General features: G+C 41.0%; 2 protein-coding genes across 6 annotated transcripts in view; both read left to right on the top strand.

Annotated features, from left to right (window-relative positions):
- Window positions 1–12,944, top strand: part of LOC128690616 (tubulin alpha-1 chain-like) — a 40,707-nt gene extending 27,763 nt beyond the window's left edge. For 4 of the 5 annotated variants that reach the window (XM_070089762.1, XM_070089761.1, XM_070089760.1 and 1 more), the window contains exons 5-9: window positions 1,824–2,023; window positions 2,567–2,741; window positions 6,596–6,748; window positions 7,449–7,612; window positions 12,705–12,944. In XM_070089762.1, the coding sequence (XP_069945863.1) occupies window positions 1,824–2,023; window positions 2,567–2,741; window positions 6,596–6,748; window positions 7,449–7,612; window positions 12,705–12,837 (825 nt within the window). In that variant the 3' untranslated portion in view covers window positions 12,838–12,944. Of the gene's footprint in view, window positions 1–1,823; window positions 2,024–2,566; window positions 2,742–6,595; window positions 6,749–6,896; window positions 6,963–7,448; window positions 7,613–12,704 lie in introns of those variants that run through there. The other variant, XM_070089763.1, reaches the window with a different exon arrangement.
- Window positions 12,945–14,929: 1,985 nt separating this feature from the next.
- LOC128690615 (mucin-3A) overlaps window positions 14,930–15,360 on the top strand; it is a 213,290-nt gene continuing 212,859 nt past the window's right edge. The window contains exon 1 of the mRNA XM_053779344.2: window positions 14,930–15,360. This exon is cut by the window's right edge and continues 90 nt beyond it. Within this exon, the coding sequence (XP_053635319.1) occupies window positions 15,282–15,360 (79 nt within the window). The 5' untranslated portion in view covers window positions 14,930–15,281.

The following is a 15,360-nucleotide window of genomic DNA, read 5'->3' as shown; positions in this document are numbered from 1 at the left end:
GTTGCAAACCTTTGCACTTTCTCTAGTTTCTTCACGTGCTTGGTTAGGTGTGGGTTCCAAACTGGTGCCGCATACTCCAATATGGGCCTAACGTACACGGTGTACAGGGTCCTGAATGATTCCTTATTAAGATGTCGGAATGCTGTTCTGAGGTTTGCCAGGCGCCCATATGCTGCAGCAGTTATTTGGTTGATGTGCGCTTCAGGAGATGTGCCTGGTGATATATTCACCCCAAGATCTTTTTCCTTGAGTGAGGTTTGTAGTCTCTGGCCCCCTAGACTGTACTCCGTCTGCGGTCTGTGTGTGTGTGTGTGTGTGTGTGTGTGTGTGTGTGTGTGTGTGTGTGTGTGTGTGTGTGTGTGTGTGTGTGTGTGTGTGTGTGTGTGTGTGTGTGTGTGTGTGTGTACTCACCTATTTGTACTCACCTATTTGTGGTTGCAGGGGTCGAGTCCTAGCTCCTGGCCCCGCATCTTCACCGGTTGCTACTGGGCCCTCTCTCTCCCCGCTCCATGAGCTTTATCAAACCTCGTCTTAAAACTGTGTATGGTTCCTGCCTCCACTACGTCATTTTCTAGGCTATTCCACTGCCTTACAACTCTATGACTGAAGAAATACTTCCTACTATCTCTCTGACTCATTTGTGTCTTCAACTTCCAATTGTGGCCTCTTGTTTCTGTGTCCCCTCCCTGGAACATCCTGTCTTTGTCCACCTTGTCTATTCCACGCAGTATTTTATATGTCGTTATCATGTCTCCCCTGACCCTCCTGTCCTCCAGTGTCGTCAGGCCGATTTCCCTTAATCTTTCTTCATAGGACATTCCCCTTAGCTCTGGAACTAACCTTGTCGCAAACCTTTGTACTTTCTCTAGTTTCTTGACGTGCTTTATCAAGTGCGGGTTCCAAACAGGTGCTGCATACTCCAGTATGGGCCTGACATACACGGTGTACAGTGTCTTGAATGATTCCTTACTAAGGTATCGGAATGCTGTTCTCAGGTTTGCCAGGCGCCCATATGCTGCAGCAGTTATCTGATTGATGTGTGCTTCCGGAGACATGCTCGGTGTTATACTCACCCCAAGATCTTTCTCCTTGAGTGAGGTTTGCAGTCTTTGGCCACCTAGCCTATACTCTGTCTGTGGTCTTCTGTGCCCTTCCCCTATCTTCATGACTTTGCATTTGGCAGGATTAAATTCGAGAAGCCATTTGCTGGACCAGGTGTCCAGTCTGTCCAGGTCTCTTTGAAGTCCTGCCTGGTCTTCATCAGATTTAATTCTCCTCATTAACTTCACATCATCTGCAAACAGGGACACTTCTGAATCCAACCCTTCCGTCATGTCGTTCACATATACCAAAAATAGCACTGGTCCTAGGACCGACCCCTGTGGGTCGGTGTGTGTGTGTGTGTGTGTGTGTGTGTGTGTGTGTGTGTGTGTGTGTGTGTGTGTGTGTGTGTGTGTGTGTGTGTGTGTGTGTGTGTGTGTGTGTGTTACTAAATAAGCCAAACTTGTCGAGTAAATCGAACTCCCTTAAAAATTAAACTTTTTACAGATGGACAGCTAATATTTTTTCATTAAAAACTAACATAGTAACTTCACCTGACCTCCGATAAACTAACATAATTCTTTTACTTAAATTCTTCTCTATATAACCTAAGAGTAATTTAAATTTATTTAGTATTCCTTAAATTGAATGATATATATATTTTTTCGTAATGCTTAGGTCGATTTCCGTTGATTTATGTCAAAAACAAATTTTAATTCGGCTTATTCGGCAAAGTGAACCCTTGTTAAATAAGACAAACTGGATGATTCGGTGTTGCACAGGTAGCTACAGCAGTGGTAGAGCCATACAACTCTATCCTAACGACGCACACTACCCTAGAACACTCTGACTGTGCGTTCATGGTGGACAACGAAGCCATCTACGACATCTGTCGCAGAAATCTGGACATCGAACGACCTACCTATACAAACCTAAACAGGCTGATAGGTCAGATCGTTTCCTCCATCACCGCTTCTCTCAGGTGTGTGAGTGAACAAAAGTGATGAATGGTTGACTGGGATAATGAACATCACTAACGTTACTCATACAAAAAATGATATACTAATAGTGTTGACACATAATTCTATGACGTTAATGTAGATGGCTATGGTTATAATGATAATTATGATTATGGTGATAACATAAATGGTGACAACTGTGACAAATAACGATAATGGTCATATAAGTGATTCAAGTAGTGATAGTCATTACGAAGAAAGGAAGGTGATATTAATGCTTTACTTTTCTTATAAATGTGTTTTCAAATATGTTATTAAATTATACAGCTTAGAAATATGCCTGCTTCCATTAATTCTCCCTTTCATAAGTTTGTCCTCTTTTGTGAGGACCTACAGGAAATAACTGTTAAAAACTTAAATCTACCATGCTGGTATCACAAAGAATTCCTCATCCTCACAAGTTTCCCACTTCTAATTCTCATTCCACATATGACGCCTAATTAATGCATCTTTCCATATGTATAACAAATCCGATTTGAGAAAAGCTAAATAGCTTTTCTATGCAGGTTTGATGGAGCGCTAAATGTGGATTTGACGGAGTTCCAAACGAATTTAGTTCCGTACCCGAGAATCCACTTCCCGCTGGTTACCTACGCTCCTGTTGTTTCTGCGGCCAAGGCCAACCACGAACAGCTCTCTGTTGCTGAGATAACCAGCGCTTGTTTTGAACCTGCTAACCAGGTAAGTGATGAGGAGTAGGAAATGGTAATTCTACAACCAATGTTGTAGAATTACTGAGGCTTCTAACTGTAAGATATGATAAGATTTCGTTCGGATTTTTAATCCCGGAGGGTTAGCCACCCAGGATAACCCAAGAAAGGCAGTGCGTCATCAAGGGACTGTCTTATTTCCATTATGGTCCTCAATCTTGTCCCCCAGGATGCGACCCACACCAGTCGACTAACAACCAGATACCTATTTGCTGTTAGGCGAACAGGACAACAGGTGTAAGGAAACCCGTCGAAATGCTTCCACCCTGCCGGGAATCGAACCCGGGCCTTCACATGTGAAGCGAGAGCTTTGTCAACCAGACCACGGGGCCTGGCCTATGATAGTCAAATTTATTACTTCTTTGTCTTTTAAAAGTATTTTTAATGTTTGACACAGTATTCCAAAATTATATTAATTTTCCTTCAAGTTACTTTTTTGGAATCGACACAAATTTTTCATGCGAATGGAGATAATGGCTTAAATGAAAAATATTAAGAAGGAAAAGAATAAATCGAAAATTAAAGAAAGATAAGAGAGTAAGAAACATAAAAGTGGAGACGTGAGAGAATTAGGGAACAAGAGAAAAGTTTGCGGAGAGCACTGATGAAAAAAAGAAAAGAGCACTGTAAATTAAGGACAGAAAGGGAGAGGCTGTAATTAATCTGGGAGAGAAGACAGGGTGATGCATTGCCAAGATAAAATAAACACAATAAAAATAAATTAAAGAGTGTAATAACATATGATAATAAATAAAGAAAAAACAGGATGATGACAAATGTCTGAGAAAAATGGATATAGCAATTTCTAATTAGGAAATATTACTACAAATATAATTATTATTATTATTATTATTATTATTATTATTATTATTAGTAGTAGTAGTAGTAGTAGTAGTAGTAGTAGTAGTAGTAACATAAGAAAGAAGAAACACTGCAATAGGCCTACTGGCCTAAGCGAGGCAGGTCCAAATCCCCAACCGGCTTAAACCAATGCTTTGACCTAGTGAGGTCAGACACGTTACTTAAGGGAGGAGCACGGCATCCGACCTAGTAGCACAAGCTAGTCAGGTCCAACTCACACCCACTCCTGTATTTATCCAACCTTTTTTAAAAACTACACAACGTCTTAGCTTCTATGACGGTACTCGGGAGCTTGTTCCACTCATCCACAACTCTATTACCAAACCATTGCTTTCCTATATCCTTCATGAATCTGATTTTTTTCCAATTTAAAGCCATTGCTGCGAGTCCTGTCTAGGCTAGATATTTTTAGCACACTATTTACATCCCCTTTATTAATTCCTCTTTTCCATTTATACACCTCAATCATATCCCCCCTAATTCAACACCTTTCTAGAGAGTGCAGATTCAGGGCCCTCAGTCTATCCTCATAGGGAAGATTTCTGATACATGGGATCAACTTTGTCAGCCTCCTTTGTACGTTTTCCAGTGTATTTATATCTATTCTGTAATACGGTGACCAAAACTGTGCAGCATAATCTAAATGAGGCCTAACCAAGGATATATAGAGTTGAAGAACAACCTGAGGACTTCTATTATTTATACTTCTTGCTATGAAGCCAAGGATTCTGTTAGCTTTATTGAGAACACTCATGCACTGTTGTCTTGGTTTCAGATTACCGTAATATTAAGATCTACATTATTTAGTTTTTATGTGGCATGGTTATTTTTCTGTTCAGCATTTAGAACTTTGTATTTGTCTATATTAAACTGCATCTGCCACTTCTCCGACCACTGCATCAGTTTATTCAAATCATCCTGGAGTACTCTAATGTCCTCTTTAGAATGAATTGGACGGCCTATTTTGGTGTCATCAGCAAATTTGCTTATGTCGCTATTTATTCCCTTATCTGTGTCGTTTATGTAGATTGTGAACAACAAGGGGCCCAACACTGACCCCTGTGGAACACCGTTCATGACGTGTCCCCATTCTGATTTCTTCCCATTTATGCAAACTCTCTGCTGCCTATTTGTCAGCCATGCCTCTACCCAGGAAAAAAATTTCTCCTATTTCATGTGCCTTAAGTTTCCTCAATAGCCTCTGATGTGGAACTCTATCGAAAGCCTTACTGAAGTCCATATACACAATATCATATTCAGTTCCATGATCTACCTCTTCAAATACTTTAGTGAAGAAAGTAAATTCGTAAGACAGGAACGCCCCTTTGTAAAACCGTGCTGAAATTCATTAATCAATTTATGCCTTTCAAGATGGCTACGAATTGCTTCGGCAATTATTGATTCCATAAATTTTCCCACTATGGAGGTAAGGCTTTTTGGTCTATAGTTCGAAGCCAAGGATCTGCCACCTGCCTTGTAAATAGGTATTACAGTTGCTATTTTCCACTTATCAGGCACTATGCCAGTTTGTGGTGATATATTGAAAAGATTAGCCAAAGGTATGCTAAGTTCCTCCTTGCATTCTTTAGCACCCTTGCAAACAGTTCATAAGGCCTGGGATTTGTTAGGTTTTAATTTCTCTATTTGTCTGAGGACCATATCACTAGTTACCGGAATCGTGCATAGTTTATTATCGTCCTTTTCTACATAATCTATTATTTCTGGAATTTCGCTAAAATCATAGGGATTATACAGGACCTTCTGAACGGTAAGTAATTAGGTCCGATCCAAGAAGCTTGAGGGTAACTTCAATTACTTAGATCAAGAGCTCTTCACCAGCATCAAGGCTTTGCCTCCTCTCTGCACTAGGGAAAGGAGGAGGAGGAATGGATGAAGGAAGACAGAAACTTAATTAAAAAGGTTTCAGGACCCTGACTAGTTACAGGTATTTACTGTAACTTCGCCTTCGTAAAACTTCACATAAAAGGAACGGTACACAGGCCTCTGATAACTGTGCCAGGATATGCTACGGCCAACCCAGACGTTACTGCCAACCCAGACGGTACTGCAGATCCAGATGGTACAGACACTCCCACGGTACTTCCCACCCAGACTGTACTTATTGTAGTGATTAGTATAATATAATGCAGAAGTAAGGATTTGCTACGTTTGTTAGTTTAATATCTTTATTATGCACCCCATACCCATCCTGTGGGCGGTAGTCAAAAGATTACAAAGGTACATAATGGGTCCAGGGACTGGACCCCAAAGTATACCGTACTTACGTTTTGAGACCCAGAAGTCGCACATTTCGAAAACTGGTACATTGTAGTACCAGCTATATAATAATGATTCCATATTGTCTTAATTACTTTTGTCTGCAAAATATTGTCTTAATTACCTTTGTCTGCAAATATCAAAATATAATGTCATAAGTAAGAGTTATTAATGCCTATAAAAGGTCAATATGATAAGTGATATCTCTTTAATAAATTTTTATTTCATCTTTCAAATGAAACACCTTTACGAATCTAGAAAATATATTGATCAACCTAGCAGTGTTCCATGTACTTGTATATCAACCAACTCAACACACGACCTAACTAATGTCTAAATTTAATTTGCATCTTATCGAGCATTATTGGTGAACTTTAAAGCGCTTCTTACCGCACTACTGCCTTGATAACAACAAAATTTTATTAATTTCTTTGGAGTTTTCAACTGTCTTCGTCATCCAGACCTGTAATAAGTTATTGCTCACACAAAGCAACTAGGAGAATTGAACTTATGGTGGTACCGACAAAATATGAAAAAAAGACACTTATTCGGTTCAGGACATTAATTAAAAAAAAAAGCTTCGCCACAAATGGCTTCTTCAGGACTGACGAAGCCTTTCCTAACACAACAATGAGAGAGAAAAAACTATATCAGAAGCAAAGGTTCTTGCTACTTTTTTCATTTCAGATGGTAAAATGTGACCCAAGGCATGGCAAGTACATGGCCTGCTGCCTCTTATACCGTGGCGACGTGGTGCCCAAGGACGTCAATTGTGCCATTGCTACCATCAAGACCAAGCGATCCATCCAGTTCGTTGACTGGTGCCCCACTGGCTTTAAGGTGAGTGAGAATCAGGAAGGTGTAAGTAAGTAAGTAAGTTTATTCAGGTATACACAAATACAGTTACATAAAATTATCATACATAGCAGCATATGTGTAGAGAACCTAGGATAACCCAAAAAAGTCAGACAGAGTGACTTATTTCCAGGTGGGGTTGATAGCGGAAAGAGAAGAGATGAGAATTAGTATATGGATGTAGTAAAGGACTTGCTTAAGGTGAGAACTGGATATAAAATTTTAATAAAAGTGGATATTCCCATATTTTATTTTGTTTTGCATATTATCGACAATTACCGTTAAATATTTTACAAAATTTACAGACTTTGGCTAGAATTCTTTGGTTAGAATTGTTGTTCGTCAGAGAGGATAGGGTTCTCGAAAATTTACAAACGAAGTACAGTATATGGTGAAAGTGACAACAGAAAACTTGTATGTTAAAAATATATGAATATATCAGATCTAGTAAAAACTCTTACAGTAATGAATTTTTTTTTGTCTTTACATATTACAATATTTTCTCTAGGTTAAATATAATTAAAAAAAAATCAAATAATTAAGCATTTCTACTGGTATATCTGTTTACCTTATTTCAATTTGACTCTCAGCAAAACAAACTAAATGAATATAGTAGTCTGGAAAAAATCAAAGTCACACATACACAAATAATTTGACTCTCTTTTGACCCCCTGGTGTCATGTAGGTAGGCATCAACTATCAGCCTCCTACAGTAGTGCCTGGTGGAGACTTGGCTAAGGTGTCGAGGGCTGTGTGTATGTTGTCCAACACTACCGCTATTGGGGAGGCTTGGGCCCGCCTCGACCACAAGTTTGACCTCATGTATGCCAAGAGGGCCTTTGTCCATTGGTAAGTATTATTGTTATTATTATTATTATTATTATTATTATTATTATTATTATTATTATTATTATTATTATTATTATTATTATTATTATTATTATTCAGCAGAAAAGCGTTAGCACTACGTGTCATTCAACACTTTCATTACTAAGTCAGGCTATTATGCCACTTGTGAGAAATTTGCTATTTCTCTGACCAGGAAGGAAAAAAAACTGGCAGGAAATGGCAGAAATCGTACACCAAATCCAGTCATTCCTGGAGTGGAACCACAGTCGATGGCCTCCACTCCAAACCAACAGATACAGATACTAATGCCGGAAAAAAATCCCCCCCCAGTACCAACAATACCACCAGTCCGATAACATTCTTCTTTGCAAATATACAGGGTCTAAAGCCAGCAACAAACAACAAAATACCTTTCATCCGTGGACTGCTTGCAGAGGCAAAGGCAATGTTCGCGGCTTTCACTGAGACCCACATAAAGGATCACTTGGACAACGAAATATGGATCCCAGGTTACAACCTATACAGATGTGACAGAGTGAACAGGCAAAAGGGGGGGGTTGGCCTGTACATTGCAGAGTCACTTGTTTGCACAGAACTGCTTAATGCCTCAAATGACGTAGTGGAAGTTTTAGCAGTAAAGGTCGAGAACCAAAACCTAGTCATTGTGGTAGTCTACAAGCCTCCGGATGCAACATCCCAGCAATTCCAGGAACAGCTGTTAAAAATTGACCACTGTCTGGAAAATCTTCCAGCTCCTGCACCCAACATCTTGCTCCTGGGGGATTTCAACTTAAGGCACCTAAAATGGAGGAATATAGCAAATAATATTGTTGCAGTAATAACACCAGGAGGCAGCTCTGATGAAAACTCACACTCACACGAGCTTTTAAATCTCTGCACAAAATTCAATTTAAACCAGCAAATAATAGAGTCTACTAGACTGGAGAATACACTAGACCTCATCTTCACTAACAATGATGATCTGATAAGAAATGTCACCATATCAAAAACAATATACTCAGATCACAACATAATTGAGGTTCAGACATGTATGCGTGGAGCCCCAGACCGACAAAATGAGACTAGTCACGAGGGAGCATTCACCAAATTCAACTTCAATAACAAAAACATAAAGTGGGACCAAGTAAACCAAGTCCTAACCGATATAAGCTGGGAAGATATACTAAGCAACACAGACCCAAACTTATGCCTAGAACAGATTAACTCGGTGGCACTCGATGTATGCACAAGGCTTATTCCTCTAAGAAAAAGGAGGAGTAGATGTAAAATAGAAAGAGACAGGCGCTCCCTTTACAGGCGACGGAAAAGAATAACAGAGCGGCTAAAAGAGGTCAATATATCTGAAATGCGCAGGGAGACACTGGTCAGAGAAATAGCAAGCATCGAACTTAAGCTAAAAGAATCCTTTAGGAGTCAGGAATCGCGGGAAGAACTAAAAGCCATAAATGAAATCGAAAGAAACCCAAAGTATTTCTTCTCCTATGCCAAATCAAAATCGAGAACAACGTCCAGTATTGGGCCCCTACTTAAACAAGATGGGTCCTACACAGATGACAACAAGGAAATGAGTGAGCTACTCAAGTCCCAATATGACTCAGTTTTTAGCAAGCCGCTAACCAGACTGAGAGTCGAAGATCAAAATGAATTTTTTATGAGAGAGCCACAAAATCTGATTAACACAAGCCTATCCGATGTTATCCTGACGCCAAATGACTTCGAACAGGCGATAAATGACATGCCCATGCACTCTGCCCCAGGGCCAGACTCATGGAACTCTGTGTTCATCAAGAACTGCAAGAAGCCCCTATCACGAGCCTTTTCCATCCTATGGAGAGGGAGCATGGACACGGGGGTCGTCCCTCAGTTACTAAAAACAACAGACATAGCCCCACTCCACAAAGGGGGCAGTAAAGCAACAGCAAAGAACTACAGACCAATAGCACTAACATCCCATATCATAAAAATCTTTGAAAGGGTCCTAAGAAGCAAGATCACCACCCATCTAGAAACCCATCAGTTACACAACCCAGGGCAACATGGGTTTAGAACAGGTCGCTCCTGTCTGTCTCAACTACTGGATCACTACGACAAGGTCCTAAATGCACTAGAAGACAAAAAGAATGCAGATGTAATATATACAGACTTCGCAAAAGCCTTCGACAAGTGTGACCATGGCGTAATAGCGCACAAAATGCGCGCTAAAGGAATAACAGGAAAAGTCGGTCGATGGATCTATAATTTCCTCACTAACAGAACACAGAGAGTAGTCGTCAACAGAGTAAAGTCCGAGGCAGCTACGGTGAAAAGCTCTGTTCCACAAGGCACAGTACTAGCTCCCATCTTGTTCCTCATCCTCATATCCGACATAGACAAGGATGTCAGCCACAGCACCGTGTCTTCCTTTGCAGATGACACCCGAATCTGCATGACAGTGTCTTCCATTGCAGACACTGCAAGGCTCCAGGCGGACATCAACCAAATCTTTCAGTGGGCTGCAGAAAACAATATGAAGTTCAACGATGAGAAATTTCAATTACTCAGATATGGTAAACATGAGGAAATTAAATCTTCATCAGAGTACAAAACAAATTCTGGCCACAAAATAGAGCGAAACACCAACGTCAAAGACCTGGGAGTGATTATGTCGGAGGATCTCACCTTCAAGGACCATAACATTGTATCAATCGCATCTGCTAGAAAAATGACAGGATGGATAATGAGAACCTTCAAAACTAGGGAGGCCAAGCCCATGATGACACTCTTCAGGTCACTTGTTCTATCTAGGCTGGAATATTGCTGCACTCTAACAGCACCTTTCAAGGCAGGTGAAATTGCCGACCTAGAAAATGTACAGAGAACTTTCACGGCGCGCATAACGGAGATAAAACACCTCAATTACTGGGAGCGCTTGAGGTTTCTAAACCTGTATTCCCTGGAACGCAGGAGGGAGAGATACATGATTATATACACCTGGAAAATCCTAGAGGGACTAGTACCGAACTTGCACACGAAAATCACTCACTACGAAAGCAAAAGACTTGGCAGACGATGCACCATCCCCCCAATGAAAAGCAGGGGTGTCACTAGCACGTTAAGAGACCATACAATAAGTGTCAGGGGCCCGAGACTGTTCAACTGCCTCCCAGCACACATAAGGGGGATTACCAACAGACCCCTGGCAGTCTTCAAGCTGGCACTGGACAAGCACCTAAAGTCAGTTCCTGATCAGCCGGGCTGTGGCTCGTACGTTGGTTTGCGTGCAGCCAGCAGCAACAGCCTGGTTGATCAGGCGCTGATCCACCAGGAGGCCTGGTCACAGACCGGGCCGCGGGGGCGTTGACCCCCGAAACTCTCTCCAGGTAAACTCCAGGTAAAACTCCAGTGCCTCCTTTCGATATTTGCTATTTTTCAGACTAGTGCCTTCTTTCGTATTTCAGATATATTGGCCCATTTCAGCAGCCTTCACCTATATAGGAAGTCTCTCTCTCTAGTTTACATCTCTTCTTTTTTTCTTTAAGGAATGTGCCTTAAACTTACCTCAAGTGCCACAGAGTTAATTCTTTCTAGGCAAGGGTTCGGATCCGTGTTGTTTAAGATATTTTCCAGCTTTTTTTATTTAGGACATGGCTGATTTGATCCCAGTGTGTGCTTTTGTTACTGAAGTTGAATTTGGTGAAGTGACCCTCATAACTGATCACTTTATGTTGGTCAGGAGCTCTGCGCATACATCTCTGTACTTCTATTATTTTACGATCTGAGTGTATTTCTTTGATACTGTTATATTTCGTATCAGATCATTATTATTAGTGAAGATGAGGTTAAGTGTATTTTTGCAGTCATGTTGGCTCAACTATTTCGTGGATTAAGATGAATTTGTTGCAGATATTTAATAGCTCATGTGTGTGAATTTTCATCTGAGCTGCCTCCTGGGGTTATCTCTGCTAAAACGTTATTTGCTACATTCCTTCATTTTAGGTGTCTTAAGTTGGGGCAGGAGTTGGAAGATTTTCCAGACAGTGGTCCATTTTCAAAAGCTGTTCCTAGAATTGTTGGGAAGTTGCATCAGGAGGTTTGTTTACAACCACAATGGCAAGGTTTTGGTTTTCAGTCTTTACTGCCAAAACTTCAACTACATCATTTGAGGTGTTTAGTAATTTCGAGCAAATGAGCGACTCTGTGTGTGTGGGTGTGTGTGTGTGTGTGTGTGTGTGTGTGTGTGTGTGTGTGTGTGTGTGTGTGTGTGTGTGTGTGTGTGTGTGTGTGTGTGTGTGTGTGCGTGTGTGCGTGTGTGGGTGTGCGTGCTTGTGTGTATGCATATATTTGTACGCTTGTGTGCATATGTCTGTGCGCGCGCGCGCTCGTGTGGATGTATGACCCACTTAATATGTGTATTTATAACTCATTACAATTGTGACCAGGTGTGGACGTATAAGTGGTTCATTACTTTGTAATTTGTTCATGACTGTAACCATGTATAGGAGTGAGGCTGATTCATTACCTTTGTAACTTGCCATGATTGTGACCAGATCTACCTGGAGTTCATTACCTTTGTAACTAGTTCAGCTATTATAACTTCGGGGTCCAGTCCCTGGACCCATTATGTACCTTTGTAATCTTTTGACTACCGCCCACAGGATGGGTATGGGGTGCATAATAAAGATATTAAACTAACTTACTGTGATATACAGGACAATCCCATCTTGTTGTCTGTTTATTTCATCGCATCTGAATAAGTTATAACCTGGAATCCATGTTTCGTTGTCAAAGCGATCTTTTATGTGGGTCTGTGAAATCTGCAAACATTGCATTTGACTCTGTGAACAGTCCACTGATGAAATGCATTTTGTTGTTTATTGATGGCTTTAGACCCTTTATATTTGCAAAAGTAAATGTTGTCGTATTGATGGTATGTAGGAGGACTTTTTTTGCTGGCACTAATATCTATTGCTCTGGAGTGGAGGTCACTGACTGTGCTTCCACTCCAGTAGTGATCCGAGTTGGTGTAATAGTTTTGTCATTTTTTTGCCAGCTTTTTTTCCCCCTGACACTAAAAAAGACAAATTTCCGGCAGGTATGTGGGCGAGGGTATGGAGGAGGGAGAGTTTTCAGAGGCACGTGAAGACTTGGCTGCTCTCGAAAAGGACTACGAAGAAGTGGGCCTCGATTCAACTGATGAGGCCGAGGAGGAACCCGAGGAGTTCTAATAGGATTGATGAGCTAAACCGAGTCAGTGTCATCAACAGATGTCCCACACGAGTAGGCATGCTTATAGGTAGTCCCCGAGTTTAAAAAATAAAGAATTGTGATTAAATATTGTTTTCCTATAATCCATGGAAATATAAGAAGGAAAAAAGGAGCACTGCAGCACACCTACTGGCCCATACTAAGCACGTTTAACTTACACGTACTGAAGGGCTGATTTCCTCAAGCTCCTCATCTTCCACCATTCTTCTCTGTATTGTGGAAAAAAGTCATATACAGTTCAGGAAGGAAACGCTTCGCGACGAGTGACTTCTTTAGTCCTAATAAATACATAAATATTTGCCAAGAACGGAGTCCAGGTACGGGTCTCTACCAGATGGCGACCTGTAACTGGCTCCCGAAGGAGTGTCGAAACTGTACAAGTGATGTACCGTTTACAACCCTGTGCACAGGCACAGTGAATCTTCACTGTCAGGTGAGTACCGTTTACAGCCCTATATCAAGGGGCAGCCCTATGACAGTGGTATGGTGAGTCAGGTCAGGTGGAGTACTGTTTACAGCCCTATGACGGGGGCACAGTGAATCTTCTTCATCACAAGTGGTGTAGCAGTTAGCTACAATCGTCGCAGACGCCCTGTAGCTGGAACACAGTACGTCTTCCTTTCAAGTGGTGTCTTGGGTCTGGTGTGTACAACGGTGTAAGTCATCTCCAACTCACCTTCCCCACTCACGCAGAGCTCGCAGGGAGTACCAGAGGTGCTGGTGCAAGAGTCAGGGCGGTGTTCTCGCTAGTATGAGGCGTAAGTGCCCCTCAACACTCATAAGCTCTGCTCCGCTTGTGCTACTCCCGGCACTCGGCAGTCCCGAGTGACTCAGGAGGTTCTAGGGAATGAATAGTGGATGATACAGAAGTAACTAAAAATTAGTATATATACAGTGGCAGGAGTCTGGCGGTACGCTGCGAGAGGGTAGTAGTAGTACAAATGTGGTAAGATGGGTTGGGTTTGAGAAGGCCCTGTCAGCATCATCAAACCCATCTCACCACAGCTGTACTACTTCTATTATTATTGTTATTACTACTACTACTATCATTATTATTACTACTACTACTACTGCTGAGTCTACTACTCCCCTATTGCAGCTGACTCCTGCCACTATTTTATACTCGTTCTTGGTTATATTTACCAAGCAGTTACGTAACGAATTGACAAAGCTCCTGGAGAGCGAAACGTTTCCACAATAAAATATCACATTAGTTGCATCTGTGTTCATTTACCTAACAAAATAAAATTAATCAGAACGTAATATTTTCCTAGACACCAATATTGTCTTCGGATATTTATGTTGTTACAGTTAAGGAAACAGAAGGGAATGAAGTTACAATTCAAGTAAGTTTCACAGAAAACGTTGTCTTGCATGTTGGGATGCTGAACATTTGGAAAGATCTCTCCAGTAAGTAATTTTACTTTCTGTTTCAAGATTTTATAAAAAATATAAATTAGCGTTTAATAAAAATGAACAATGCCAGTTTATGCCTCTAATCAACTTTGTTTTCTTAACTGATGTTGCTTATAAGAAAATGGTAATAAGTGGCACTTCGAAGCATGAATACAGTAGCATAACATTTAAATGGCGAAGAACAACTTTTAAATGCCCCCTTCTAATTCAAGTGTTCTCTCTCTTGATCTTAACAGAAAGGAACGCTATAATCCTTCCCTATGTAAAAGTGCGTCCTCGAATCCGTAGCCTCTGGCGTAACAACTGGCAAAGAGGCTAGGTGAAAACTGCTCCTACTCAGCCTACATAATAAAATAATAATCACAATATTTTTAGTCAGTATAAAAATAAGTAATCAGATATAACTTTAAATTATGGCATATGCCCATTGTCCAGTCCCTGGACCCATTATGTACCTCTAATCTTTTTGCATACCGCCCACAGGATGGGTATAGGGTGCATAATATACTAAACTAAACACTGACGACAATTTGGTATCCCCTTCAACAAGCAAATCCTTTCCTCTCACTCCCCCAACCGTTTTCTTTAAGGAGGACTCAGCAATTCCTGCTTGGGTTCCAAGATTAAGCGATGGCCAGTTGTCTTAGGAGCATCAGAGGAGGAGGTGGTGAGGTGCTGCAGCTGCTCTCCAGCACTTGCCACGAGTGTCTTGTGAAAGCGAAAGGATAAGTGCTAAAAAAAAAGATAAAACATATGCAACGAATTTCGATGTTCAAGGAATTTTAATCAGTGATGATAATGAGAGGTTATATATATTATAATCAGTATTATGATTAGTTTTGATTCATGTTATTTTAACTCTGATACGATTTAATAAATGTTGGCATCGATAAGTAAGAGCCCAGTGACGCGGTGACCAACTAGTCATAAGTGTGAGAAATTACCCTAAGTTAATAGGTGCCTTGAGAACCCCACCCACACCTTAGCCATGGGCGTGAGGAGTGAGTGGGTGTGTTGGATGACTTTACTAGTGATGGTGACGGGTGTGCCAGTGTCGTGGGCGATCA

The sequence above is a fragment of the Cherax quadricarinatus genome, chromosome 29 (genome assembly GCF_038502225.1).
Source record: "Cherax quadricarinatus isolate ZL_2023a chromosome 29, ASM3850222v1, whole genome shotgun sequence".
NCBI lineage: Eukaryota > Metazoa > Arthropoda > Malacostraca > Decapoda > Parastacidae > Cherax > Cherax quadricarinatus.
This window is presented reverse-complemented; position numbering and strand designations above follow the sequence as displayed.